Genomic DNA, 12,574 nt, shown 5'->3' on the forward strand with positions numbered 1-12,574 from the left:
ATTTACTTTATTGCATAAAGGTAGTGCAGTGCTGGTATGCGTGCTCCAGGAACTCATTAAGAACCCAGGCTCCTTCCATGTTTATGCTCTGCTGCACACATCTTCTGTCCTCAAGGTCACCACATGGCCCAAGAGGACTCCAGGAGCTCCAACCATCACAACTCCACTGGAAGCTCAAGGAAGAGGATAGGAGGAAAGGCTGAAAGGGCTGTACTTTGGCTGAGTCAATTCCCTTTAGGCAGTCTTCCTGGAACGCTTACAGTTTGCTTCCACTTGCACATCATTGGCCAGAACTCAGTCATGTGGTTACACCTACCTGCAAGGGGAGGATGGGAAATGTAGTCTTTTACCTGAGCACATTGCTACCCTGAATAAAATCTAGGTTTTGTTTGCAAGGAAGAATGGGAGAAGGAATACTGGTTGGCCAGTGGGAGTCCCTGTTGCAGATGCTTATGCGCAAAGGACTGTACGTATAATCACAAACCAGGCAGACCATTTTGCAGATGTATTAATGTAGCTATTTAACATAAAATACCAATGTCTGTATTAGTTAGGTTTCTTTTGATTGCAAGTGACAGAAGCCACATCTCAAACCGGCTTAAACAATAAGGACATTTATAACCCCACACATTTCACTTACAGAGATAGGGTTAGCTTCAGGGCTGGTTGATTCAGCAGCTCAACAAATATCACCAAACCTGGGGACTGTCCATCTATCATTTGTCTTTTATTAGTGTTGGCTTTATCAGAGGCAACTGACTACAGTGGTTCCAAGAATTACATCCAGACTCAATAATACCCAGGCAAATACAAGGGACTATTATTTCCGGCGGCTCTCTCTTAGAAGCTACAAAATGTCCAGAAAAGTCTCTCATGCCTCAGTGGCCAGCATTTGTTTATAATCTACTCCTGGACAAACCATTGGCAAGGAGGAAGGGCGACTGGGCCACTGCTGGAGCTGGGATCAACTTCCATGAAGCTCATGGCTACTTGGGGGGGATAGTAGATACCTGAATAAAATTGGGGTTCTGTTAGTAGGGGACAAAGAGGAAGCATGCTGGTTGATAAGTGCTATCTCCATTTTGCAGCAAGGGGATTGAGGCTCAGAGAGGTGAAATAATCTGTTCAAGGTTAAACAGCCAGTGAGCAGCAGAGATAAAGCCTGAGCCAGGGAAAGTCATCCCAAATTTAACATGCTTAGCATCATGCTCTGCAACCAGAGAAGGGAGGGGTTTCAGAAGTCATCTGTATCAGTGCTTCCCAAACTTTAGCCGTTTGGCCCCCACTTTTGTGATTTTCCCCATATTTATTTACACCTGCATGATGATATACTCAATATTTTTTTTAATTTAACTAATACCGCCTTTATAATTTTTCTGAAAATACACTCATGATTTTTCCATCAACAGTTGCAGGACAAAAGCACTGACATAAATGAGAAACCAGTCTTGCTTGACAGAAATAGAAGATAAATCATCAAAAGGAATGCAATGAAAACAACTCTCTTATCCTTTCTAGAGGGATACCATTACCTGACAAATTCGTGAATTCAAAGGGTGCTCTGTCCCTGTTACGAATAAATGACCAGGAGCGAGGAAAGCATTAATGACTTACCAGCACCAAGCTGAAGCTCCCTTCTTGATGAAATAACGACTTAAAGAGAAGGGGACAAAACAGCAATCCTTTCTCATGATGCAATTCAATGCCACGTAAGGCTCCTGAACTCATCCCACACACCATTCTTTGAGAAATCTTAACTTACGTCAAAGCCCGAATGTTTTGTGACTGCCACATTACACATAACAACAAAATCTCAGAGGGTGTGACAGCAACAAGCATTCATCCCAGAGATCTGTGGTTCAGTTGCCACTCAGCTGTTCTAGGTGAGAATTGGCTAGGTGACCCTTCTGTCTATCGGCAACAGGGTTGGCAGACATTTTCTGTAAAAAGTCACGGAGTGAATGTTTTAGGCTTTGTGGATCCCACGGTCGCTGTTGCAGTGACTCAATGCTATCGTTGTGGTGTGACAGCAGCTCAGGCAAGATGTAAGGGTATAAGCCGGGCTGCGTTTCATAAAACTTGGTGAATACTGAAATTGTAATTTCAGTAATTTTCACATGTCACGAAATAGGGTTCTTTGGATGTTTTTCAACCAATAACAAATGTAAAAACATTCTTAGCTCTAGGGCCAAACAAAAAACAAGTGATTGACCAGATCTGACCTGAGGACCCCAGTTTGGTCATGCCAGTCGCAAACAACAACTGTCACTGCCCCTGCCAGGACTGGCTTCCGAGGCGTGGGACCTGTGAAACTGCACGTGGTCCTGCACAGGCATAGAAGGATGCGCTTGGTTGAATGCTCTGTTACGACCATCTTGAAATGATTAATAATTTTTGAGTAAGGGACCCTGCATTTTCATTTTGCAGTGGAGCCTACAAATTATGTAGCCGGTCCCGGTGTCTTCTCATTCGATGTGTGGGGACATGGAGACTCACACCCCCCAACGGTGGTCTCATCGGAACATGTTCTCCTTATGGTGATGGCAAGAGTGCTAGGAGCTGGGGGGAAGCACCTAGGTCTTTGAAGGCCTAGGCCTGAAACAGGCGGATTGTCACTTCTCACCTCCTGTTGGCTGAAGCAAGTCACCCGACTGAGCCCAAAGTCAAGAAAATGGGACACATTTTAATGTGAGGGGGACTCTAGTGTCCCCCTCTTTTAATGAGAGGGACTCTAATGTCACGTGACAAAGGGCTTGGAAACAGGAAGAGGTGATGACTTGGTGCCAACAAGGCCATCTATCACCAACTCCCTGAGAGTGTGTTAATCATTCTGGCCGCTTGCATACCACTAGCGTCAAATAACTCATTATCTGGTCCTCTCGTCTATCAGCTTTAATAGTCCTTTGATCCATCAGCCGAGGCAGAGGCAAGGACAGAAGACTTTTGTGGAGTTAGATTTCACGGGGGAGCAATACACGAATAGTCTTTCTTCCCCCTCTATGGGATCAGAGCGACTGACAGCACAGTCCGTGACAGCTGAAGCCAGGGGCTAGAACTAGTTGGCATTTTGAATGTACAAGCCAGCGTGCCAATCTCCTCCTAAAGATTCAGCCAGCTAGCTCCCTTTCCCGGAAGCGTCCTCTTGAGCCCTCAGTGCCTTAGATAGCACCTCCGTGCGGAAAAACTGGAGAAGAAAAATGTCTGGCTCGCATTCTACTTGGTGGCTTCTTTCTAGGTTTTAAACACATAGGAATAAACAGAGTGGGTCCGCAAACATCCATCTGACTATATCATTCCTCAGCTTAAAGTCCTCTCCCGGCGCCCTCAGCCCAGCTTGGCTTCACATCATGGCTCTTTGTGACGTGGCCACAGCTGTCTACACAACTTCACTTCCTGCCACAGTCTACTCGCCATAAGCATCTAGACACACAGCACATCTGCCACCTCTAGGCCTTCGCACCCACTGTCACAGTCTGGGAGGTCACCGGTGTGATAAGCCATCTCAAAGACTTTTAAACAAGGAGAGGAAAATTGTTGGCTCATGTAATGGAATATCCAGCGGTGGAGGGAGCTTGAGGCATGCAGAGGTACTTAAGTCATGCTGTTTAGAATATGCTTTCCTCTGTGTTGACTCCATCCTCAGGCAGGCACTCCCCTCATGGTGATCAGGGGTAGTAACTTCAGGAGGCAAGAAGAGTCTCTTGGGGCACCTGGGTGGTTCAGACGGTTAAGCGTCCGACTTCGGCCCAGGTCATGACCATATGGCTCGTGAGTTCGAGCCCTATGTTGGACTCTCGGCTGTTGGCACAGAGCCCGTTTCAGATCCTCTCTTCCCCCTGCTCTCTCTGCCCTTTCCCCGCTCATGTGCTTCCTCTCTCTCTCTCTCTCTCTCTCTCTCAAAAAAAAAAAAAAAAAAAAAGTTAAAAAAAAAAAAAAAGGAAGTCTCTTCTAGATATTCCAGCAAAGGTCCCAGGGCTGACTCCCGTTGGCCGATTGGGGTCACGTGCCCAGCATTAAACCAATGGTTGTGGGGGCTGGGGTGTACCGATTGGCCAGGACTGGACCATAAGCCCATTCCTGCATCTGAGAGAGTGGCATTAGCTCCACCTAAACCACGGGGACCAAGAGTGGGGATTTCCCAGGGGAAAGTCAGGAGGTGGTTACCAAATGAAGTGTTGAACAGAGGCGGGGAAGCCAAGGCAACAGACGTCCCCACCCTCTGGTTCCTTTGCCTGAAATGCTTCCCTCCTCTCTGCCTGGCAAACTCAAACTAATCTTTCTGGCTCCACCTCCAGTGTCATTCCTCCTGTAGACCCCTCACCCCACCCTAAAGTAAGCCCCTCCTTTCTCTGCGCTTCCTTCCCTCCCATCATTCAGTGCTAGGTTGCCAGGGGTCTCTTGGGGCCACCCGCTTCTGGAAAATGTCGATGAACTTTGCCAAACTCCCCCATTTCAGAGCCTGTGCCAGTTCACACCTTCCCTGATTTCCACACGCCCTTGGCTTTCCTCCATGTGACACTCGGCTTCCACATCTGTGTGCACCACCTCAGGTTGGCTACAGGTGTGCACATCTTGACACCCTCCCCATCTCAACAACAACAACATCTCATTACCTTTGTGACTTTGTAAGTTTCATAGCTTGACTGAGACCTGAGGGTGACAGAGGAATCCCATGGCTCCCCAACTAGCCCCGCCCCTTCTAAGAACACCCTTCTCCCCAGGGTGGCTCCCCCACTGGGCACAACCTTGACTCTTCCTATCCCCCCTGCAAGACACTGACCTGCCAGTCTGGTCTGCAGCAACCCTCCCCCACTTCCTTGCTCCCCACTCTTCCCGATTCTGCTGAATATTTGACGTCACGGCAACTCCAGAGTCTGTTTAATCTCTCCCCTCTCAGCAGCATCTGAGCTCCTTGAGGGCAGGGCTGTGTTCAGGTCATTTCTGCCCCTCAGGTGCCTAAGACAGGGCATGGCACTGAGTAGGGGCTCAGTGGAGGCTAAATCCAAAACTACATTCACCAAAAGGCTGCATTTAAAAAAAAATCAGCAAGGATTTCTTTGGCCTCTGCGGGAAGCGCAGAGAGTGTGGGTGAGTGATGATTTCAGCAGAAATGCCACAGGACGCACGGGTTCTCCATTATTTATGGGACTAAGGAGGCACGTTCCCAGAGCGCTGCGATCTATTCTGAAGATGTCTGGGCAGAATGTGAGTGACTTTGTTCCCTAGAGTCCCTGCAACCCTACTCTGCAGCTACCAGACAGGGGGGCTTTCAGCTTCTTCTTGCAGCAATAAAGAAGTGTCTGGGGACTCAGTGCTGCTCCTGCCTTGTTGTTGTTGCCCAATGTGCGGGCAAGGATGGCGAGATGAGAGCAGGACAGCCTCTGGGAACAGAGGGGTCTGGGTTCAAGTCTTGCTCTGCCCTGGATCACTGTATGTTTCTGCCTCGCTGGGCTGCAGTGTTCTCATCTGTGCTATGGAGGCCAGGGCTACGTCCCTGCCAGGGGCCTGGGTGCATTCAGCCAAGCAGTAACCTGTAGGCTTACAGCCTGACGCTGCATGCTCACAGCAGGTTCTCATTCAATGGCAGTCCCAGCTAAACTAGGTCCAGCTTGACCCTGTGTGGCTCTGAGTTCCTGAAGTCTCCCATCAGGTGGAGTTTGTGGATGGATTTTTAAAAAGATTTATGAAGCATTTGCCTTTCATTAGAACCGGTGGGTAGAGAGGCTGCGTAATTATTTGCAAGGGATTTCTTATTTATAGAAGGAAAAGTTGAAGGGTTTCCAGACGAGGCTATCAGCGCTTTTCTCAAGAGCAGAGGGAGTATGTAAGTTCCGAGCACAGGGGAGTTGTGCTGGTCCTGGAGACACAGGGTGTTCTGTCTTAGGGCATGTGCAGACTCTACAATCAGATGGACTTGAATTTTCCCCTTGTACTTGGTGACCCAGAAGTGGTTGGGGAAGGAGGTAGCCTCATCTTCATTGGTGCTGGCCCTGATTTTCACGATGGATTTCCACTTCTGGAAGCCTTCTATGATGTTCCGATGGTGACCACCAGTGACTGTGATCACAGCGCTATCCTAGGGTCTGGTATTCCACAGGTGCTTAATAAATGCTTCCTGAGTGAATTATTTGATGAGCAGATAGCCCTGGACTCGGGGTGAGATGAAGCTCGGTGCCAATTTTATGTGGCCTTGGCTAAGTGTCTATTTCCTCTGAACACCAATCTCTGCATTTGTGAAAGTGGGTATAAAACCACTACTTAGGCTGGGTTTTTGAGGATAGAATGGATCAGGTCAGGAAGAAGCGCCTAGCACATAGCACTCAATCCATGATGGTTTCTCCCTCTGAGTGCCCAGATGCCTTCTTCAGAATTTCAGCAGTCTCCGTTCCCCTCCCCCCCCACCTTTATTCTTTCCTAAATAAATAATTCTCTTTAAGTACTGCCTTCTAGATAAATAAAACTCTCTTATTTAATTTGATTGTTTTCCTGCTTGTTTAATTACTACCATTAAAACGTTAATGCTTTCTTGTATTTTTGTTTTTCATGGCAAATGTGATATTTTAGCTCCACTTGGGGTTGTTTTATTTGTCAAGTTTCTGCTGTTGCGAGTATCAGAAGCCGGATTCAAAGGGGGACTTGAGAAAAGAGGGGCATTTACTGGTTTTTGTAATTAAATCTCCCAAGGGGTTGCTTTAGCCAGAACAAGGCTGCCCGCAGACGATCAGATGGTGTGCCAGGATACAATGTCCAGTTCTTGGCTCTGCTCTCCTGTGCCACGCTTACTCTGGGGCAGCCTTGGCCTCTGTCCTTTCCTCCCAACGGCATCGTTGAAAGACCTCTCCCTTCCCACTAGAGACACCAAGACCCTTGGGACTTGGGTCCGAACACTGCACCTCGGGGACTAGCCAGCCCTACTGGGCTCCACGCCTGGAGCTGGGGGTGGGGATTTGGTCCCATCCAAATCTCCTGGGCTGAGAGAGGCAACGGGTGGGTCCCACACGAAAACCAGGATGGATTCTGCTATCTGAGGCAGGGGACACCGGGAAGGATTATTATCATTCTGTTTTACAGGTGAAGAAACAACCAATGCCCAACACTGTTCCATTAGCAGCAAATTCAACCCCCTCTAATAAGCTTATTTCCTCTGAGAATTCGGATCTGGGTATCTCAGAGTCAACCTCAAAGACCCTTGTGGGACCACGTTGTTTGGGTCAACTTCTAGGTATGTCCAGGGCCACATCTGGAGCCTGGTGGCAGAGGTACTGGCGTGGAGAGCCAAAGAAGGTTGAGGTTGGCCTTCGTCATGGCCCCTTGTCAAGCCACACCCCCCCCCCCCGCCCCTTGATGATCTTGTGCAGGTCCGCATCCTGGACCTTCATTTCTTCATCTGTGAAATGGAAACAAACAACGCCATCCTCCCAGAGATGTTTGGGGGATTCGCTGAGGTGATGAGCACTTAGTAAGCGCTCAGTGAATGCAGAGCTGGCGGTGAACCTGTGCCACCTTAGGCAAGTCCCTCAGCTGTTAGAGCCTGAGCATCCTTGTCTGCAAACTGGATGATGATAATCTCCCATCCTGGGCTGGGCATGCAGGAGGCGCTTAGTAAGAGTTTGGAGACTGAGATTCTGCAGCCTATAAATTCCTACCAGGCGCCAGGCATTTTCACCAACGTGATCTTGCTGTTACTAAGTCCCCTGCTATTTAGATGAGGAAACAGAGGCTCAGAGAGGCAGACTTACTCTTCACACGGCTGAGGGGCAGACCAGGCTTTAACCCATGTCCTTACCACTGTTCCAGCTGCTTCCCTGAGGAACTGGAGGGCTGCTTCCATGCGTAGCACTCAGCCCTCAGGGCCTGGCTAAGAAGTCACCTCTCCTGTGTCTCCCCAGGGCTCCCCAGTCTGGGTGAGGACTCTCCTTGGTTTTCCCCAGCTCCCAGGTCCCCATCACAGCTCTCCCTCCCTGGCAGTGCTACTGTCTGTGTGTCTGTCTGCCTCCACTGGACCAGGGATCAGGCCCGATATGCCTCAGAGCCCCTGGCCCCCGGTGTGCTGCTGGGAGTGACAATGGAGTCCCTAAGTTTGGACACAATGGCATGGTGGAAAAAGGGCTTCTGGCCTCACCCACAGTTCTCCCTGCTGGACCTTGAGTGGGGTCGAGAGCTTCCCTGAGCCTCAGTCTCCTCCTCCCTTCTAGCTGTGTGGTGGTCGGGATAGAAGAAGTGCGACAGCAGCTGACATTATTTGAGGACTTACTCATTTCATTCATTTCTGCTGACAATCCTTTAAGGCAGAGACGAGGATCATGCACGTCTTACAGGTAAGAAATAGACTGAGAGACGAGAACTGATTTGCCCCGGGTTGCACAGCTGGAGCCTACAGCATGCACAGTGGGGACTCATAAGTGGTGTCTATAATAACAATAAAGGTTCATGGAGTAAGGGGATGGGGGCTCTCTTGACCCCCCTGCCGCTGTGCCATCATGGGCCTCGTGGCCCTTGTTACATACCGAGCTTGGCCAGGCTGTGTACCCACGCAGCTTGCTGGGCTGTGCTGGCTGGGGAGGAGAGCCTGGCTCATACACACCAGGTCTGGGAGTAGCTTCTGGAAGGTGGGTGGTTTGCGGCAGAACAGAGGCCTCTCCTAGCCTCCCTGAGAAGCATCGTCAAGTCTGATGCTCTGATCTGGAAAACGCACTGCACCCCTGCAGCACCCCACATTTTCATTGCACCTTCCTCTCAGCAGCGACACCTTCCTTCTGTGGGAAGAGCTGTAGCAGCCACACGTGTTCTCTTCAGAGGCAGCCTCGATGGTGCTACAATGTTTACAGTGCGTGTTCCCATCGAGGAGGGGCTGAGAGAGGTGTGGCCTGAGGTGGCACGGGACCCCATGTCAGAGACTCCCCAGGAAACAGCTAGAGATACTTGGAATATAAGGGAGGGGTCTGTGGAAATGTGGGTATCAATGGTAGGGGACCCTAGAGACTGTCCTCCTGCACAGCCAACGAGTGTTGGGGCTGAGGCCAGCACTGGAAAGTTGGGGGGTCAAGGCCAGGGGCAGAGGTGCTCTGTCAGCTTTCCCAGAGGGCTGGAAGGAAGGAAGTTTAGAGGGCAGACCTGGATCCACCGTCCAGCAAGAGAATGATTTGCCAGAGAAGTGGTGAGCTTCCTGTGTCTGGAGGTATTCAAGTTTTAGTATTTTGAGCTCCTAAAGGGAGATTTTTATGGGGTAAAAAAAAGTAGCCCAAATATCTCAGAGTTCAGCTGAGGAGGAGTCAGTCCTATAGGAGAGAAGTGTGAAGAAAGCCTTCAAAGATCATAAAGTTTGTTGAGGGATGGCAGTAGTCCTCAACCCTGGCTGTGCATCAGCTCAGAATCCGAGAATCAGATCAGAATCAGAGGTATGGAAGGATTAGGGCACCGGGATCTTCAAGGAGGCTTCCTGATTCTCTGTGTCCGGGGGAAATGACTGATGATCTGACTGCTGCTCTGTTGGGGATGGCCTTGGCCTTGTAGAGAAGACCTCAGGGTGAGAAGCTCTGAGCTGGCTTTCGGGGCCCTGTCAAGGACAGGGCGCTGCAACCCTTGGCGAAGGACCAATAACGCTTTTCTTTCCCTGCTCTCGAGGATGGCAGCTGTTGACTCTCCTGTAGCTTAGCATCTGGTCCTTCCAGATTGGTGGAAGGTCATGTCCCAGCAGATGTAAGTGACCAGAGGGCAGACAGGCAGCTCATCCCTCAGGCTGAAAGGACAAGGAAGGTCAAGGGGGCAGTGGGAAGGCACTTGGCTGAGGCGGCCAACTGGAGAGCTTGGGATCCTATGGGGAGCATTCTAGGTAGGGGCAGGTGAGCTGGGAGTGTGGAGAATCAGGGAGAGGTGGGGTGAAACAGTCTTGAAGGATGGGGAAGCCTGGGGAAAGGGAGAGGGACATTGCAGGCGGTCCCTAAGCCTGAGGCTAGTGCCGGAGACTGGATTTATCAGTACCTATTTGGTTGCAACTGCTAGAAATGGAATGGAACCCAAATAGATTTTTTTTTTTTTCGTTCATGTAATTGAGAAGTCCAGAGTTGGCTTCAGGCATAGCTAGATCCATATTCTCAAACAATGTCATCATCTCTTTCCATTACTCAAATCTGCTTTCCCCATGTGTGTATTGCCTCAGAGGGATTCTCCCAAAGATAGCCACCATAGCACTTCTTCCCCGATAGCTCTGTAATAAGTTCCAAGAACAGTCATTGCCCTGGCTTGGGCCGTGCCTAGCCCCGAACCTGGCAATGGATGGCTCTGGTGGGCTTCGACAGGGTCATGGCCCAAACCCTGGGTTAACAATGTGCAGAAGTATTTCCACAAGGAAATGAAGTTAAGAGCCTTGAGACAAGGGGACAATCCTGGATTATCCAGGAGGGTTCCATATAATCACAAGTATCCTTATGCATGAGAGGGAAGCGGGAGAGGCAGAGGAGGGGCTGTGAGGGCAGAAGTAGGGATTGGAGGGATGCAGTTGCCGGCTGGGGGCCATGAGCCAAGGGATGCAGGTGGCCTCTAGCAGCTGGAAAAGCAAGTAAACAGATTCCCCTCTGGAGTTTTCTTGAGACGCATCTTGGACTTCTGACCCCTAGACTGGTCAGTGATACATTTGTGTCGTTGTAAGCCAGTAAGTTTGTGGTCATTTGTTACAGCGGCCAGAGGAAACGAATACACCCCTTAGTACTTGACATCTCACGTTCTGGATGTCTTGCTCTGCACTGGCCTCCCTCCATCACCAAGAGAGAGTCATCTCCCAGGGGCTCACTGCTGAAGGAGGGCTGGGGTTCGGGTCTGTTCCTCTCAACCAGCCCCGCCCCACCTGGCAGGTTGCCCCAGGCTCAGATTGGCCGCTGCCTGGGACTTACTCTGAACCCTTCCTCCTCCATCAGGACAGTGCATACAGCTGACTGGCCTCAGTGTAAACATCACCCCCCTCAAGAAGTCTTCCATGTACAACTTCAACACCTTAAAACCCCCCTTCCTTGCACACTCTTCATCAGCTCGAACCACACTGGGGTGGAATTGTACGTTTCTGGTCTCTCCATTAGGCTGTGAGCTCACTGAGGACACGCATCAGTGTCTGATTCATCAGTCACTGCCTCCCCTCACAGGGCCTGCGCATAGTAGGTGCTCAGTAAACATGTGTCGAATGAATGAATGACCATATGTGCGCCACTAGGCATGAGGGGTGGGTCAGAGAAAACTCCTCCCAAAGATGGAGCTGGACTTGACTCCTGGCCGTTCCCCCCCAAACCCATTTTCTCTTCTTCCTGGTTCTTGCCTCCCTTGTAAGTTAGATGTGGCCATGGGCTGAGTACTGAGTCCTGGCTGGTTGGAGGTGAGGCTTTTGAGGAGTAAGCATGTCCCTTCTCATTGTCTCCCCTTCCCAAGGCTGGCGAGAGAGGCGGACAAGACTACAAATGGCGAAGCCTCTCCCTGATCCTGATGAAGAGGAAACCCCCAATGACTAGGAATACAGGCTCAGGTCTGTCGTATGAAGAAGCAACCAATTCAGACGTGTCGAGCCCTTATTCAGTTTGGAGCTACATTTCCGCAGCTTGTATTACTCAAATTAATACAGAAATTGGTCCCTTGAAGTGAAGGTGTTGCCATAACAACATACGTGGCATGGTCTGGGATTGGGCAGTGGGTGGGGAGGACGCAGCACTCACAGGCGGGAAAGCTGGGGACTCCTGGTACACAGTTGAGAACATCTAATGAATCGTTGCCCGAAATGGAAGAGGAAAAGAGCCTGACAGCTAGAGTGCATTTGTTCCTTTTTGCTGCCCACAGCAAGATACTACCAGAAAGCCACATGCTCAGGCAACAACTGTCCCGGCTGCAGGCTGAAATGAGACAGAACTCAGAAACGTAGGGCCCCTCTGGATGGGTTGGGTTTTCCTGACTTGGACTATTGCTCGAGCAAGAAATAAACTCCTACTGGGTGTGAGTGTTCCCAGGCCTCTGGGGCTATTTCTGCAGCAGCTGGCATGACCCTAATTACACAGGTAGCCTCGGTAAGTACCGCCCTTAGGTGTAGACAAGGGCCCTGACACACACTTTGGCTGAGTCTCTGATGGCAAGAATGGGCCGCGTGGACCGCCCCTCCCCGCCGCCCAGGATGGCTCACGCAGGACTCTGTGGCATGGGTCTGCAAGCAGAGGGCTGGACCCAGGTGGCTACGGGATTCCCAGTGAGCCAGTCTGCAAAATGCAGGGAGACATAAAGGGCTCTGTTACCCCCAGATAAAAATAAAAGGGCTTTTGCCACTGAAAAGTAAAATTAGTTCCCGGGTTCTACAATGTACAACGTTCTCCCACATGTGTTGCCTCATGTGATGCACCAAACCTATGAGGAAGGTGTTACATTTTTCAGAGGAAGACAGTGAAACTTCAAGATTAATGACTTGCTTAGGGTCACACAGCTAATGAGCAAAAGAGCTAATTCAAGGTCAGCTTCCCATCTCTAGAAATTTGCTGTTTAATGGCTGAGAGAAGGGACCTCTTTATTACTGGGGTCTGGTGAGTGTGTGTGTGTGTGTGTGTGTGTG

General features: G+C 50.1%; 1 protein-coding gene across 1 annotated transcript in view; it reads right to left on the reverse strand.

The window, feature by feature from the left end:
• Window positions 1-208: 208 nt before the first annotated feature.
• The window catches only part of HRH2 (histamine receptor H2), a 78,550-nt gene continuing 66,184 nt past the window's right edge, over window positions 209-12,574 (reverse strand). The window contains exon 3 of the mRNA XM_047875096.1: window positions 209-316. Within this exon, the coding sequence (XP_047731052.1) occupies window positions 313-316 (4 nt within the window). The 3' untranslated portion in view covers window positions 209-312. The remainder of the gene's footprint in view (window positions 317-12,574) is intronic.

This window comes from Prionailurus viverrinus, chromosome A1, assembly GCF_022837055.1.
Source record: "Prionailurus viverrinus isolate Anna chromosome A1, UM_Priviv_1.0, whole genome shotgun sequence".
Lineage (NCBI taxonomy): Eukaryota > Metazoa > Chordata > Mammalia > Carnivora > Felidae > Prionailurus > Prionailurus viverrinus.